The sequence below is a fragment of the Anomaloglossus baeobatrachus genome, chromosome 7 (assembly GCF_048569485.1).
Source record: "Anomaloglossus baeobatrachus isolate aAnoBae1 chromosome 7, aAnoBae1.hap1, whole genome shotgun sequence".
Lineage (NCBI taxonomy): Eukaryota > Metazoa > Chordata > Amphibia > Anura > Aromobatidae > Anomaloglossus > Anomaloglossus baeobatrachus.
The window spans coordinates 296,068,412-296,083,747 of record NC_134359.1 but is presented as its reverse complement, the minus strand read 5'-3'; the positions used below and the strand labels follow the sequence as shown (position 1 = coordinate 296,083,747).

Genomic DNA, 15,336 nt, shown 5'->3' with positions numbered 1-15,336 from the left:
TTATTGACATGATCCAGGGTCTCTCGCTCATGTACTTATCCAACAGTAATAATTGTTATTGGAAAAAAGGTTTTCCAGTTTTAGAAAAAAATTTTTTTCCCAGCTGCAATTGTTTTATTTGCAACTACTGTTTGTCTGCAGCGTTGACGTTATGTCTACAATGCTGCCACCAATCAGGGGCTCGTGCTGTCCTCTCAGGCAGAGCAGCTGAGCATACTGATTGGCTGCAGTGTGGTTGACTTGACATCAGTGTTGCAAACAATCACAGACACCAGTATATAGAGGAGGTCTCCTGTATGGTGTGGTATATAGAGGATGTGTCATGTGTGGTGTAGTATATAGAGGATGTGTCATGTGTGGTGTAGTATATAGAGGATGTGTCATGTGTGGTGTAGTATATAGAGGATGTGTCCTGTGTGGTGTAGTATACAGAGGATGTGTCCTGTGTGGTGCAGTATATAGAGGATGTGTCCTGTGTGGTGCAGTATATAGAGGATGTGTCCTGTGTGGTGTAGTATATAGAGGATGTGTCCTGTGTGGTGTGGTATATAGAGGATGTGTCCTGTGTGGTGTAGTATATAGAGGATGTGTCATGTGTGGTGTAGTATATAGAGGATGTGTCCTGTGTGGTGTAGTATATAGAGGATGTGTCCTGTGTGGTGTAGTATACAGAGGATGTGTCCTGTGTGGTGCAGTATATAGAGGATGTGTCCTGTGTGGTGCAGTATATAGAGGATGTGTCCTGTGTGGTGTAGTATATAGAGGATGTGTCCTGTGTGGTGTGGTATATAGAGGATGTGTCCTGTGTGGTGTAGCCTATAGAGGATGTGTCATGTGTGGTGTAGTATATAGAGGATGTGTCCTGTGTGGTGCAGTATATAGAGGATGTGTCCTGTGTGGTGCAGTATATAGAGGATGTGTCCTGTGTGGTGCAGTATATAGAGGATGTGACCTGTGTGGTGCAGTATATAGAGGGTGTGTCCTGTGTGGTGCAGTATATAGAGGATGTGTCCTGTGTGATGTAGTATATAGAGGATGTGTCGCGTGTGGTGCAGTATATGGAGGATGTGACCTATGTGATGTACTATATAGAGGATGTGTTGTTGTGAATACTGTCTGGTGGAGTTCTGCTCTTGGACTCCCTCCTGTGGTCGCTGAGGGTAGTGGTTAGATTCTGTTCCCCAGTTCTACACACCTGGTTTGCAGATCAAACCATGATTTTGGATACAGGTGTGTGCTGGCTGTTTATCTCTGCCAGTTGTCTGAAATACCAGAGGCTATAGGAGTCTGTCTCTTGTCCCTCTGGCTTCCCCGCTACCAAGCTAAGCTAAGTTCATGGTTTTGCTTCATACTTTTCGTGTTTTATTTGCTTATGCTTTTGTGAATTATCTCTGAAGGTTTTTTTGTATCATATCCTGTTTTGTTTGTGCCTTCAGATAAGGAAGATTTATCTTCCTAGTCAGTCTCTGCTATTTATTTTAGCAAGGGTTAGTCAGCAGGGTAATTGCTAGTTTTTTCCTACAATTTCACCAGAGTCTTGTACGGATTGTGAACGTGCGAGTATTGGATTACTCCTCCTTTTTTGCACATTCCATGTATGAAGTTTTGATAGGGTTTTTCATTCCGACCGCAAGAGTTCCCTATCCTGTATTTAGTATAGAGTGGCCTCTCTTTGCTCCATCTTGCCATTACTGTGAATGTCTTTTCATCTTCGCTCACAGTCAGTACATGTGGGTACATGCTGTGCAGTCCTATTTTTGCATATGTGAGGCCGCATGGCACACTTTAAAAAAAAATATTTTAGTGTTAGGACTGCCCCAGGAGATTTGCCTTGACGTTGGCGGGGTGGCTCGAAAAATTGCAATTTTGTTGCCAAAAATCTCATTTTTTCAATAGTACAGCTTGAAATGTTGGTACTGTGCACACTTTGCAATACATAATATTTTGAGAAGAGGTTGTTTACATGTGGGAGGCTGCCTATTTTTCTTTGAGGGAATCTGTTCTGACACAAGATTGTTTCTTTTCACTTTCTGCCTTGTGAGTTAAGTACTCCTCCGGCTGGGTTGGAAGGAATGTAGGATTGTCTGGTATGCTGCCCAGCTACTTCTAGTGTGGTGTTAAGTTCAGGGCTTGTGGTCGGTACGTTATTACCTATGACTCTGGTGGATTGTGATCATTGTAGTCATTGAACATCGGATCATAACAATGTGTCCTGTGTGGTGTAGTATATAGAGGATGTGTCCTGTGTGGTGTAGCATATAGAGGATGTGTCCTGTGTGGTGTAGTATATAGAGGATGTGTCCTGTGTGGAGTAGTATATAGAGGATGTATCCTGTGTGGTGTAGCATATAGAGGATGTGTCCTGTGTCATGTAATGTATAGAGGATGTGTCCTGTGTGATGTAGTATATAGAGGCGGTGTCGCGTGTGGTGCAGTATATAGAGGATGTGCCTGTGTGGTGCACTATATAGAGGATGTGCCCTGTGTCATGTAGTATATAGAGGAGGTGCCCTGTATGGTGCAGTATATAGAGGATGTGTCCTGTATGGTGCAGTATATAGAGGATGTGCCCTGTGTCATGTAGTATATAGAGGAGGTGTCCTGTGTGATGCAGTATATAGAGGATGTATCCTGTATGGTGCAGTATATAGAGGATGTGCCCTGTGTCATGTAGTATATAGAGGAGGTGTCAAGTGTGATGCAGTATATAGAGGATGTAACCTGTATGGTGCAGTATATAGAGGATGTGTCCTGTATGGTGCAGTATATAGAGGATGTGCCCTGTGTCATGTAGTAAATAGAGGATGTGTCCTGTGTGGTGTAGTATATAGAGGATGTGCCCTGTATGGTGCAGTAAATAGAGGATGTGTCATGTATGGTGCAGTATATAAAGGATGTGCCCTGTGTCATGTAGTATATAGAGGATGTCTCCTGTGTGGTGTATTATATAGAGGATGTGTCCTGTGTGGTGTAGTATATAGATGATGTGCCCTGTGTCATGTAGTATATAGAGGATGTGTCCTGTGTGGTGTAGCATATATAGAGGATGTGCCCTGTATGGTGCAGTATATAGAGGATGTGTCCTGTGTCATGTAGTATATAGAGGATGTGTCCTGTGTGGTGTAGTATATAGATGATGTGCCCTATGTCATGTAGTATATAGAGGATGTGTCCTGTGTGGTGTAATATATAGAGGATGTGCCCTGTATGGTGCAGTATATAGAGGATGTGCCCTGTATGGTGCAGTATATAGAGGATGTGCCCTGTATGGTGCAGTATATAGAGGATATATCGGCTCACATCACACTACACTTGGATTTCCTCCTCTTTCTGAGGTCCTGCAGCTCTTTATCTTTATCTTTATATATGTTTACTATTTGTCTTTGTTCCTCTTTGTTTTTTTCCAACTTTTCTTCCATTTCCCTTATTTTGTTCTCATGCTTTTCTTGTTCTTTCTCTAGTATGTGGTAAACTTGGTCCATGGCATGACGCACATACTCGATCTGAGGATCCTTTGTCGCCCTCCTCACACTTTCTTCCGCCTCGTGCAGACAGGTGTCCAGGAATCTCAGGATTTCCGCCTGTGTCTGGGGATTGTGCTCATGTTTTTCCACCGTGTAATTTTCTACCTGGAAGATCTTGATTGCTCCAAAATTCTTAAATAAGGGATGACAGTCGGCCACCATAGTTGTACGACTTGTGACCTTCGTCAGGACGATGATGGGATAAATATCTACAAGAAATATATTTAGAAAGCGTGAATTATAAAGACAGAAAAAATAGGAAAGTGACTATTAATATAACCGCCCAGTAATGCAGTGCTAAAACATCCATAAGGCCCCCTTCACCATTCAGGACTCCTGCGGAGATCTGTGTGGGAGTCTTGTAGATTTTACCTGTGATTTTGTGGGCTTCTCGGATGAAAGGTTCTATCTCCGCATATCGCTCTGTAGTGAGTAAACTTTCAGCACTGGAAAAAGGAGAACAAATGGTTACTCCCCACGGCCATATGTAGGACATGCATTAGATAGGAGTGTGCGCCCCACTCAGATGTTTTGTAGCACGGCCTTTATGGATCGGGTTCCCACCACAGAATACAAAGGGCTCGGTCATAACTAGAGTTGAGCGATGTTCAAGGTTCGAGGTTCGCCAATTTCATATTCGAGTGATTTTGGGGGCTGTTCTAGATCGAACTAGAACTCGAGCTTTTTGCTAAAAGCTCGATAGCTCGAATTACGTTCGAGAACGGTTCTATCAGCAAAAAGCCAAGCTAATTATGTGGCGCCCCTGAGGCTTCCGTCGCCACAGGTCATTGCACCCCATCCAGCGGTGTGATGCCCCATTCTGAGAGAGGAAGAGAGTGAACTCTGGTCCCCTGGTAAATCCACACTACACCCATTGTTAGGTACATACTGGGACCAGGGAAAGTGGCAGTTACCCCCCCATGCTGCATGCTGGGAGGGGTCGTAAGACCCATCCCTGCTCCTATAGGGTACAGCTTAGCAACTGGGGAGGTGGGAGGAGCCATCTGAGAGCAGACAAAGGGAGGAAGGTCAAGTTTAGTTAGTCTACCTCAGGGAGTGAGAGAGCCAGCATGTAGTTGGAGAAGAAGAACGAGAGAAAGGAGGGAGGAGGAGGCCGGCTGGTGGCAGGCAAGGAGGAGAAAAGAAAGACAAGAAAGAAAGGAAGAAAGAAGGAAAGGAAGCTCCAAGTCAGACAGGAGCAGAGAAACAGAAGGAGACGCTTCCTGGTGAAGATCCTGGGACCCAGAGGTCCAGGTGACACCACGTAGGAGACAGAAGGAGTCACAGGGCCACGGGTAGTCCTGGAGGTACCACGGGCAGTCCTAGAGGAACCAAGGAGAGGTCCTAGAGGCGCCACGGGTAGTTGCAGGCTGCGGTGGCCTGTTCCACAATAACATCGGTGGAGGGATTAAGCTGCGACAGGGGACGGTCCCTAGAGACTGGAGGAGTGCAAAATCATCTCCAAACAGTAAAAACCGAGGCCCAGGGAAGGTTGTAAACTCCCAGGGCCAGAACCCATAGCAGACTTCCAGAAAAGGGGTAATCAGCCGACAGGTGACCCCCCAGCCTGGAGGCTGTAGTGGAGGCCAAGCCAGGTCCATCCTAACAAAGGCAAGGCTAAGGAAGACAGCAGAAGAAAGAGACACTAAGAGAAGGGTACCGGCTTTTACTCTCAGAATCACCCAGAAACGGCGGAGGTCCCTGACGGTGGTCCCAGCAGTCCAAGGGTCCCTACAGCTGTGACAAGAAGTGTGAGTAAAGAACTTGAACTGCACCCTTGAAGTGGTCTCTGTTATTTCAGCTGCATAGACACTCACAAGCACCAACTGTGCAACGGGGATTGCTCCACCTGTGGGGAGCAGTACCACCATTGCTGCCATAACACCATCCTGGAGGCCTCACACAGCAGCGGCGGCTTAATAGCCGCATACCACAGGTGGCGTCACGAACACAACCATTAATAAGCAAGCCACATATTTTACTGACACCCACCAGGGCCACGGAGCCGGGCCCAGCCACCACTGACTACCACCGGACTAATCCGGCCCGGCACCGGGTGTCCCATAGCCCTGGGGTGGGCGAGTCAATTACTAGCTGGCTTTTCACTGTAATAGTGTAAGTCACTCTGTGACTCACACTATTATGAAATTTCAGCGTATAGTGTGCGGGGGCTGCGCGTTCAGATCACTGCTGCTCGGATAATGGCGATCGCCATTTTTTTTTTCTTCTTCCTTCCCTAAACGCGCACGTAGTGGGGCGGGCCAGCATGTCAGCCAATCCCAGACACACACACAGCTAAGTGGACTTTTTGCCAGACAAGCAAGGGCATGTGTCATAGGCGCTCCATGTCACATGTCCTTGCATTATAAATACAGCCATTTTCCCGTCTGGACGCCATTATCTGCCTTCTGCATCTGGGTGACAGTCACCGCTGACGCAGCTCCTGTCGCCGATCCTGCTGTGTACGTTCTACACACAGCGCTATACAGAATAGGGATAGAAGTTTCTTTCAGCCCTTTTAAGGGCTAATTACAGCAGGCTCAGAGCCATAGGTGACAGTCAGGTCCGTGGAAACAGTTTTTAACAGTTACAGATAACAGCGTCTGTGTAGCTAAGCTCAGGGACTACTTGCTGCATTTCACCATTAGGAGGGATAGAAAGTGAGGCTTCCTTTCCTCTACACTGAACCACAACCCGGCCACTGTACCCTCCTGCCCTTTATTGCAAAGCCATTTTAATTGCAGAGTGCTGCCAGTTAGTGCCATCCAAAGAGTGGCTGTTGTACTCCATTATTGATGCCAAGCAATCTCCAGCACCTCTGCATTGAACCCTTCTGCTCACTTTTACTAAGCTATTATACTAGCAAACACAGCAGAAACTTAGTGGCATCCAAAAAGTGGCTGTTGTACTCCATTTGTGTCCCACTTGTGCCAAGCAAGTCCCACCACCTCTGCATTCTACCCTCCAGCACATTTCGCTATGCTAATTTTTAGCAAACAGTGCTGACAGTTGTAGGGCAATAGTTGCATTGTCAAGGATAGTCATTGTTATATCTTCAGCTGTCAATAAAGCTAGACCACCTCTGCAATCTACACCACCTCTCAATTTTTACTACCACATTTTAATTGAACAATCTTGACGCTATCAAAATGAGTGGCAAAATGACAGATGCTGGTGGAAAAGGGAACAGGCGTGTTGGAAAAGGAAAAAAAGTTTGTGTCCATGGGGAAGGTGGTAAATCTACATTAACATCTGCTGAAGATAGGCCATCTTCTAGCAAAAGTAAGATGTCTACTAATTGCCGTGGACAATCCGATGTGCTACCTTTTTTACGAAACAAAACAACTGGAACAAAGATAGATAATGCACAAAAGAAGCACATGCTTCAATGGATCTCAAGTGGTCCAACAAGTGCCCTCTCCTCCACCTCAACTACCGCATCCAAAAAAACCCAGTCCTCTGAGTTGTCATCCCAATCAAACTTGCTTTCTCCCAGCCCTCAAGTCTCCATCCGCCCTGCACAGTATGGTGGAACAGAGATGGCTGAGTCTGCCGAGCTGTTCAGTCACACTATAGCCTGGGAATCAGAGGTCTGCTCCCAAGCTACAGTGAGTACAGAGCAGGAAATGGTCTGCAGTGATGGCCAGAACCTTTGTGACTCAGATTCAGGCTGTGAGGAACAACTTTCTGAGCATAACGTTGACCCTTATTCACAAACTGTAACACCTATTGGTAGAGACAATGAGGAACATATTGATGATGATGAGACGCAGATACCAGATTGGGATGACAACTTAAATATTCGGTCAGGGCAGAAAGAGGCTAGGTCTGAGGGTGAGGGGAGTGCAAACACAACGCTTGATGATGAAGTTCTAGATCCCACCTACTGTCAACCCACAGTCAGGCACTCGAGGAGGTCAACAGAGGCGGTGGAGGAGGATGCAACTGACGACGAAGTTACCTTGCGCATTCCTGGACAGAGTCGGAGTACTGGTAGCACATCTACAACTGCATCCTCAGCCACCACTCTGCCTATGAGCATTATTCGGGGTGGATCAACAGGTCGCATGGCCTCTAAGCCTTGCCTAGCCTGGTCCTTTTTTGACCTTGCAAAGGATCTCCCAAATCATGTGATCTGCAAAATTTGTCGCCAATCTATAAGTAGAGGCCAAAATCTCACCAGTTTGACAACTTCTTCCATGAATCGTCACATGAATAACAAGCATAAGTCCCAGTGGGAAGCTCACCGTGCTGCAATGTAGCCTAGCGGAGCGGACCATCCACCGCTGTCTGCCCCTTCCAGTGCATCCTCGCGCTATTCATCTTCTAGGACTGTGGGGACAGCTGTCACACCTGGTTTTCCACGCACAACTTTCCCCACTGTAACCGCAACAGACTGTTTGATTGGTAGGTCGTCAGTTGGTTTGGAAGAGGAAACAAGTGCGGGTGTACAGCTCTCTCAGACATCGATAGCACCAACGTTGGATGAAGGCAACATCATATCTACGCCTGCACTTTCCTCACAAACCTGCATTTTTCCAGGGACACCCTACTCACCACCATCTCCACACAGCAGCCAGATCTCTGTCCCTCAGATGTGGACAAATAAAAGGCCATTTCCTCCGACCCATGACAAAGCTAAGAGGTTGACTTTATCCCTCTGTAAGCTCTTGGCTACCGAAATGCTGCCTTTCCGCCTGGTGGACACACAGGATTTTCGAGACCTTATGTCTGTCGCTGTGCCCCAGTACCAGATGCCCAGTCGCCACTACTTCTCTAAGAAAGGTGTACCTGCACTACACCAGCATGTTGCACACAACATCACCGCTTCCTTGAGAAACTCTGTGTGTGAACGGGTGCATTTCACCACCAATACTTGGACCAGTAAGCATGGACAGGGACGTTACATGTCGCTGACTGGGCACTGGGTAACTATGGTGATAGATGGTGAAGGGTCTGCTGCACAAGTCTTGCCGTCCCCACGACTTGTGTGTCAATCCTCTGTCTGTCCAAGTTCCTCCACTGCTTCTGCCTCCTCAACCTCGTCTGGGTCCTCCACCTCCGCCCCAAGCCTGCCTGGTCAGGCCACCAGCGTTCTCACTGCGCAGAATGAATCACGCATCCCTCATTACTATGCTGGCAGCAGAGCGCAACGGCATCAGGCGGTCTTTATCTTGAAATGTCTTGGAAATAAGAGTCACACAGCGGCTGAGTTGTGGGCAGCTCTGGAGACTGAGTTTGGTAAATGGTTGTCTCCACTCAACCTGCAGCCTGGTAAGGCCGTGTGCGACAATGCTGCAAACCTGGGTGCGGCCCTTCGCCTGGGCAAGGTGACACACGTGCTTTGTATGGCTCACGTGTTGAACCTTGTTGTCCAGCAATTTTTAACACACTATCCCGGCCTAGACGGCCTTCTGAACAGGGCACGAAAACTGTCTGCTCACTTCCGCCGTTCAACTGCCGCAGCTGAGCGACTTGCATCGCTACAGAAGTCTTTCGGCCTGCTGGTTCATCGCCTGAAATGCGATGTGCCGACACGCTGGAATTCGACTCTCCACATGTTACAATGACTGTGGCAGCACCGCCGAGCCCTGGTGCAATACGTCATGACGTATAGCCTGGGCCAACGAGATGCAGAGGTGGGACAGATCACCCTGATGGAGTGGCCTCAGATCAAGGACCTATGCACCCTTCTGCACAGTTTCAACATGGCGACGAATATGTTTAGCGCTGACAATGCCATTATCAGCATGACGATTCCAGTCATTTACATGCTGGAGCACACGCTAAACACTATTCGTAGTCAGGGGGTGGGACAACAGGAAGGGGAGGAAGTACAGGAGGATTCATATGTGCAAGGGATAACAAGATCTAAAAGGTCCAGACGTTCATCATCACCAAGGCGGCAGGCATGGGACCATGGGGGACACGGATCAACAAGGGCACATGGTAGCAGGCAAAATGTTGAGGAAGGTGCAGGAGAACATGAAGAAATGGAGGACAAACTGTCCATGGGCATGGAAGACTCAGCGGATGAGGGAGACCTTGGTCAAATTTCAGTTGAAAGAGGTTGGGGGGAGATGTCAGAGGAAGAAAGAACGGTTAGCACCTCTATGCCACAAACACAGCGTGGACTTGGTCCGCATGGCTGCGCAAGACACATGAGTGCCTTCTTGCTGCACTACCTCCAACATGACCCTCGTATTGTCAAAATTAGAAGTGATGATGACTACTGGATTGCCACACTATTAGATCCCCGGTACAAGTCCAAATTTTGTGACATAATTCCAGCCATAGAAAGGGACGCACATATGCAGGAGTATCAGCAGAAGCTGTTACTCGATCTTAGCTCGGCTTTTCCACCAAACAACCGTGCAGGTGCAGGGAGTGAATCTCCCAGTTGTAACTTGCCAAACATGGGACGGTCTCATCATCTCCAACAGTCTACCCGTACCAGTAGCACCGTATCTGGTGCTGGTAACAGCAATTTTATGGAATCTTTTCAGAATTTTTTTAGACCCTCCTTTGCAAGGCCACCAGAGACAACAAGTCTGACACATAGTCAACGGCTGGAGAGGATGATACAGGAGTATCTCCAAATGAACATCGATGCCATGACTTTGCAAATGGAGCCTTGCTCATTTTGGGCTTCAAATCTTGAAAAATGGCCAGAGCTCTCCAGTTACGCCTTGGAGATTTTGTCGTGTCCAGCTGCCAGCGTTGTCTCTGAACGTGTCTTCAGTGCTGCTGGGTGTGTGCTGACAGATAAGTGTCGCGGGCGGGGAGGAGGGTGTCAGCACACCGCGCTCACCCCTTCTGCTCGGGTCCGGCAGTTGCTCCTGGTGGCTTGAGCTGCGGGCCGGATCCCGGGGTGTCTCGAGCGACACTCCTCGCCCGTGAGTGAAAAGGGGGTGTTTGTTGGGATTATAGTTCGTGACGCCACCCACGGTTGTGGTGATGGCACCACCGCTGCTCAGTGTGGGGGTCCCGGGGATGGTGATGGGAGCAGCCAGGTGTGGTGTTGCCCCTCCGTGGGTAGGGGTTGGTGATCCCGGGGCCCGGTGAAGAGATGCAAGGTGTAGGGCCTGAAGGGCGCAGGGACGCGGGGGCAGCGCTGTGCCTTGCGGCACTATGGTACTCACTCAGCCTGACACGGACACAGTTTGTACGGTAAACCAACGGCTAGTAGGACGGTCCCACAGACGGCTGCACCTGCCCTCCCGGTAGGTGACGGTGACTTCTCTCTTCCTTGCACCTGTGTGGTCTGGTGGTACCGGTGGATTCCCTCCGGTTACCCGCTCCCCGACTGCAATCTGGGCCGGAGGAGCTCTACACTTTGCCCGCAGGCGCTGGCCCTGGGGAAACTGGTGCCTTGGCGGTGGCGGTGTCTCCCCGTTAATGGTCGGGCTGTTGCCGTCAATCGGGACTTTGGTTGTTGGGGGATCTGCGTCCCCGTCACTGACGGATTCGGCAAATTGGGCGACTCCTAGCCTTGCCGGGGTCCGAGAGGCCCCTGCCCTGGTGCTGACTGTCCTTCGGAACACTGCTCCAGACCACCGGGCACACAGCCAACGGGGTCCTTCCAGGAACTTCCGAACTGTCCCACTCCGGACAGTCACCGCCGTCGCTGACCTTGCTGTTCTAGCCCTACACACAGCTGGGCTCTCAGGCTTCTCCTTCTCTCTGCTCTGTCACCACTTCTTGCTTTCCTCCTTTTCCACTTTCCTTTCCTTCACTTTCACTCCTGGTTGTTTCCTCTAGCCCTTCACTGGACTTCACTCTTCCCCTGCCCGGGGCTAACTGCCTGGTTTACTTCCTGCCTCCAGAGTCCTGAGCTCCTTGGTGGGCGGAGCCAACCGCCTGGCCCACCCCCTGGTGTGCATCACAGACTCCTGGAGGGAGGCAACAAGGATTTCTGGTTAGCAGGTGTGCCTACCTGGAGTGTGGGGTGTAATGGTGTTGTTATCTGTGTCCCCTGGCTTGCCCAGGGCGACACATTCCCCCTTAGCAAAATGCAGACCGTCCGCGGGCTGCCGTCCTACACCGGTTTTATTTTTCTGTAAAAGGGGATAACAAGGGTTAAACATAATATTAGCATAACATTTTTAATCAACTCTTCCCAAGACGGGAGGCACATTTTACTTTAACGTTTCAACGGTGTACGGTCACGGTTTCCGCTCTCTCCCACCCAAGCAACCTGGCCCTGATGCTGCCCCTAAAACCCAGGCAGCACCCCTTGACCCACAGTCCAGCACAAGTCACCCGAGCGGGATCTGTCCTTGCCCTCCAGAGGGTGGCCACCGGTCCCTTTGGTGGCTGGGCCCTGGCCTGCTCTGCTCAGGGCCCTCCCTCCAACCTGCCTCTCCGGAGGCGGCCTGCGGAACCGGTAACGGTACCCAACATATTTACAAGCCACTAACGTTTGTGGTTGCCCTGCAGAGTTCACGGGCTTGTCCATGGATAGTTCCCATGCATTTTAAACGGTCCCCACGGGGACAACGGTGCCGGCTCCTGCCGGTGGCAAATCACTGCAGCAAATCAGGTAACAAACTCGGGTAATCATCTTTCATCATTGCAGAATTTTCAAAAACTTTCAAACAAATAACTCAGTGGTGGTCCCAACGGGGGACGGTGCAACGGGCATCCGCTGCCCTACTCCGGTCCTGCTGCTGCTTCCTCCGAGGGAGGGGGTGCAGAGCTCACCTTGCTCTCCGGGCTGCCCTTCAGCTTTACGTCCAGGGCAAACCACCCCCTCTCTCCGCAGTGCCGAGTGTAACGCACCATGTCCCCTGGTATTAGGTTGCGGCCAGGATGCTCCTCGGGCAGATGGGCATGCACATCCCGCCGGGCTACAAACACCTCGGCCTCCAGGCCCGGTTCGTATATGAACCCGTAGCCCCGGCGGATATCGAAGCGCCGCACCTGCCCCTCGTAGAACGGGCCCCGGACACGGAAGGTCGCTTGCCGCAGGTTCTCCTTTTCCCGGATGGCTCGGGCTACCAGCTCGGCTTTTCTTCGCTCCCTCTCCGCGATTTCCAGGCCCAGCTTGGTCGGCTCCCTGTCCCAGTATGGCTCCGGCGCACGGGTTGAGCCCCGCGGGACATCCAGTACGTTACCCACTGTCAGAAAGGTGGGCGGCGTATCCCGCGGTGTCATGGCCTTGGGCGCTGCCTTGCAGCAACAACCCGGCGCCACCTCAGCCGAGGTGTGGGGGATGGGCACAGGGGCTTTCCGCAGTTGGGCCTTCGGCTCGGAGCGGGTCATCGGCTCCGGCTCGGGGAACTGCTCGGGGACTGTCTCTGGCACACTCTTCGGGGCCTTCCATGGCAATGCCTCCGGCTGGCTTCGGGCTCCGGCTACAGGTCGGTCCGCTGGGGCGGACGGGCTGGGTATCGCTACCGGTTGCGGTGGTAGCGGGCCTAGTGGCGGGGTCACGGCCTCCGGGACGGGTGGCGAAGGAGGCAACGGGGGGAGAGGGCTTGGACCGGGTCCCTCAGCCGCAGCGACCGGTCCCTCCGGGACATAGGGGCGTGGGTCACTCACCCTCCCTTCCTCCGCTTCCGCCTCGCGTCTCCGCGCGGCTGCCACAACGTCCGCCATGTCGGTCTCCCACTCCTCCATGAGGAGCTGCATCTTGACCTGCAGCCTTAGGTGGAGCTGCGCGGTCCGGATCTCCACCCACGCTGCGGTTCCCGGTGCGGGGGCCACGGTGTTTCGGGACGGCATCCACATGGTATCTCCACTGTTTGATTCCAGGAACGGTATTCTGGCAAGGTCCTGGCGTCCTTGCTTTTATAGCGGCGACTACATGCCGCCTGCCGCCATCGCGTCCCCCTTAGCTCTTTCCGGCCCCTCCTCTCTCGGGGCGGGGTTTTGGCCTTCGCGCTTCTACTGCTCGAGAAGACGCTCGAGCGGGAACTTTTCGCGCCAAAGATGGCGGCTTCTGAAATTTTTCTGCCGGATATCTCCGGCGGTCACAAGGCGCACCTCTACCTGACGGCAGAGCGGTAAGATCCTGTTCGTGACGCCAAGTTGTCGCGGGCGGGGAGGAGGGTGTCAGCACACCGCGCTCACCCCTTCTGCTCGGGTCCGGCAGTTGCTCCTGGTGGCTTGAGCTGCGGGCCGGATCCCGGGGTGTCTCGAGCGACACTCCTCGCCCGTGAGTGAAAAGGGGGTGTTTGTTGGGATTATAGTTCGTGACGCCACCCACGGTTGTGGTGATGGCACCACCGCTGCTCAGTGTGGGGGTCCCGGGGATGGTGATGGGAGCAGCCAGGTGTGGTGTTGCCCCTCCGTGGGTAGGGGTTGGTGATCCCGGGGCCCGGTGAAGAGATGCAAGGTGTAGGGCCTGAAGGGCGCAGGGACGCGGGGGCAGCGCTGTGCCTTGCGGCACTATGGTACTCACTCAGCCTGACACGGACACAGTTTGTACGGTAAACCAACGGCTAGTAGGACGGTCCCACAGACGGCTGCACCTGCCCTCCCGGTAGGTGACGGTGACTTCTCTCTTCCTTGCACCTGTGTGGTCTGGTGGTACCGGTGGATTCCCTCCGGTTACCCGCTCCCCGACTGCAATCTGGGCCGGAGGAGCTCTACACTTTGCCCGCAGGCGCTGGCCCTGGGGAAACTGGTGCCTTGGCGGTGGCGGTGTCTCCCCGTTAATGGTCGGGCTGTTGCCGTCAATCGGGACTTTGGTTGTTGGGGGATCTGCGTCCCCGTCACTGACGGATTCGGCAAATTGGGCGACTCCTAGCCTTGCCGGGGTCCGAGAGGCCCCTGCCCTGGTGCTGACTGTCCTTCGGAACACTGCTCCAGACCACCGGGCACACAGCCAACGGGGTCCTTCCAGGAACTTCCGAACTGTCCCACTCCGGACAGTCACCGCCGTCGCTGACCTTGCTGTTCTAGCCCTACACACAGCTGGGCTCTCAGGCTTCTCCTTCTCTCTGCTCTGTCACCACTTCTTGCTTTCCTCCTTTTCCACTTTCCTTTCCTTCACTTTCACTCCTGGTTGTTTCCTCTAGCCCTTCACTGGACTTCACTCTTCCCCTGCCCGGGGCTAACTGCCTGGTTTACTTCCTGCCTCCAGAGTCCTGAGCTCCTTGGTGGGCGGAGCCAACCGCCTGGCCCACCCCCTGGTGTGCATCACAGACTCCTGGAGGAAGGCAACAAGGATTTCTGGTTAGCAGGTGTGCCTACCTGGAGTGTGGGGTGTAATGGTGTTGTTATCTGTGTCCCCTGGCTTGCCCAGGGCGACACATAAGCGCACGCGTCTGTCCAGTGACAATGTGGACAGACTAACGTTCATCAAAATGAACAAGTCATGGATCCACAAGGAATTTACTACCCCTGTGTCATCCTGGGGAGAGTAAATGCTTGTGGATGTGGAATGTGCTGGATGCAAATCTAGCTGTGAAGTGTACAACTGGGGCACAAGTGCTGCCACTGAAGGGGTGTGTGTGGGGCCCAATTTTTGGAAAAAGTGATCTCCGCTTGGAGTCACCTTGCGGTGTTATACATGATTTTAGAAGGGCAAGCCATGCCTATATCTGTGTCTCGTCCTCGTTTTCCTCGTAACGCTGTTTTGTTTTCGCATGAGTATTTGTTCTTGTCACTTTCCCATGTATTTGTGTTGTGAGTTGTTTGTCACCTTTTGGACACCTTTGAGGGTGTTTTCTAGGTGTTTTTATGTGTTTGTGATTGCCTCCCATTATTTCCTATGGGGTTCGAGAGGTTCGTCGAACGGCTCGCCGAACCGAACTCGAACGCGACCTCTGTTCGGCGAACCAAGCTTGAGCTGAACCGTGACCGG

General features: G+C 51.7%; 1 protein-coding gene across 1 annotated transcript in view; it reads right to left on the bottom strand.

Annotated features, from left to right (window-relative positions):
• Positions 1-15,336, bottom strand: part of LOC142246472 (uncharacterized) — a 41,094-nt gene continuing 25,758 nt past the window's right edge. Inside the window, exons 4-5 of the mRNA XM_075319531.1 lie at positions 3,897-3,970; positions 1-3,733 (exon numbers count right to left, since the gene is read on the bottom strand). Of these exons, the coding sequence (XP_075175646.1) occupies positions 3,297-3,733; positions 3,897-3,970 (511 nt within the window). The 3' untranslated portion in view covers positions 1-3,296. The remainder of the gene's footprint in view (positions 3,734-3,896; positions 3,971-15,336) is intronic.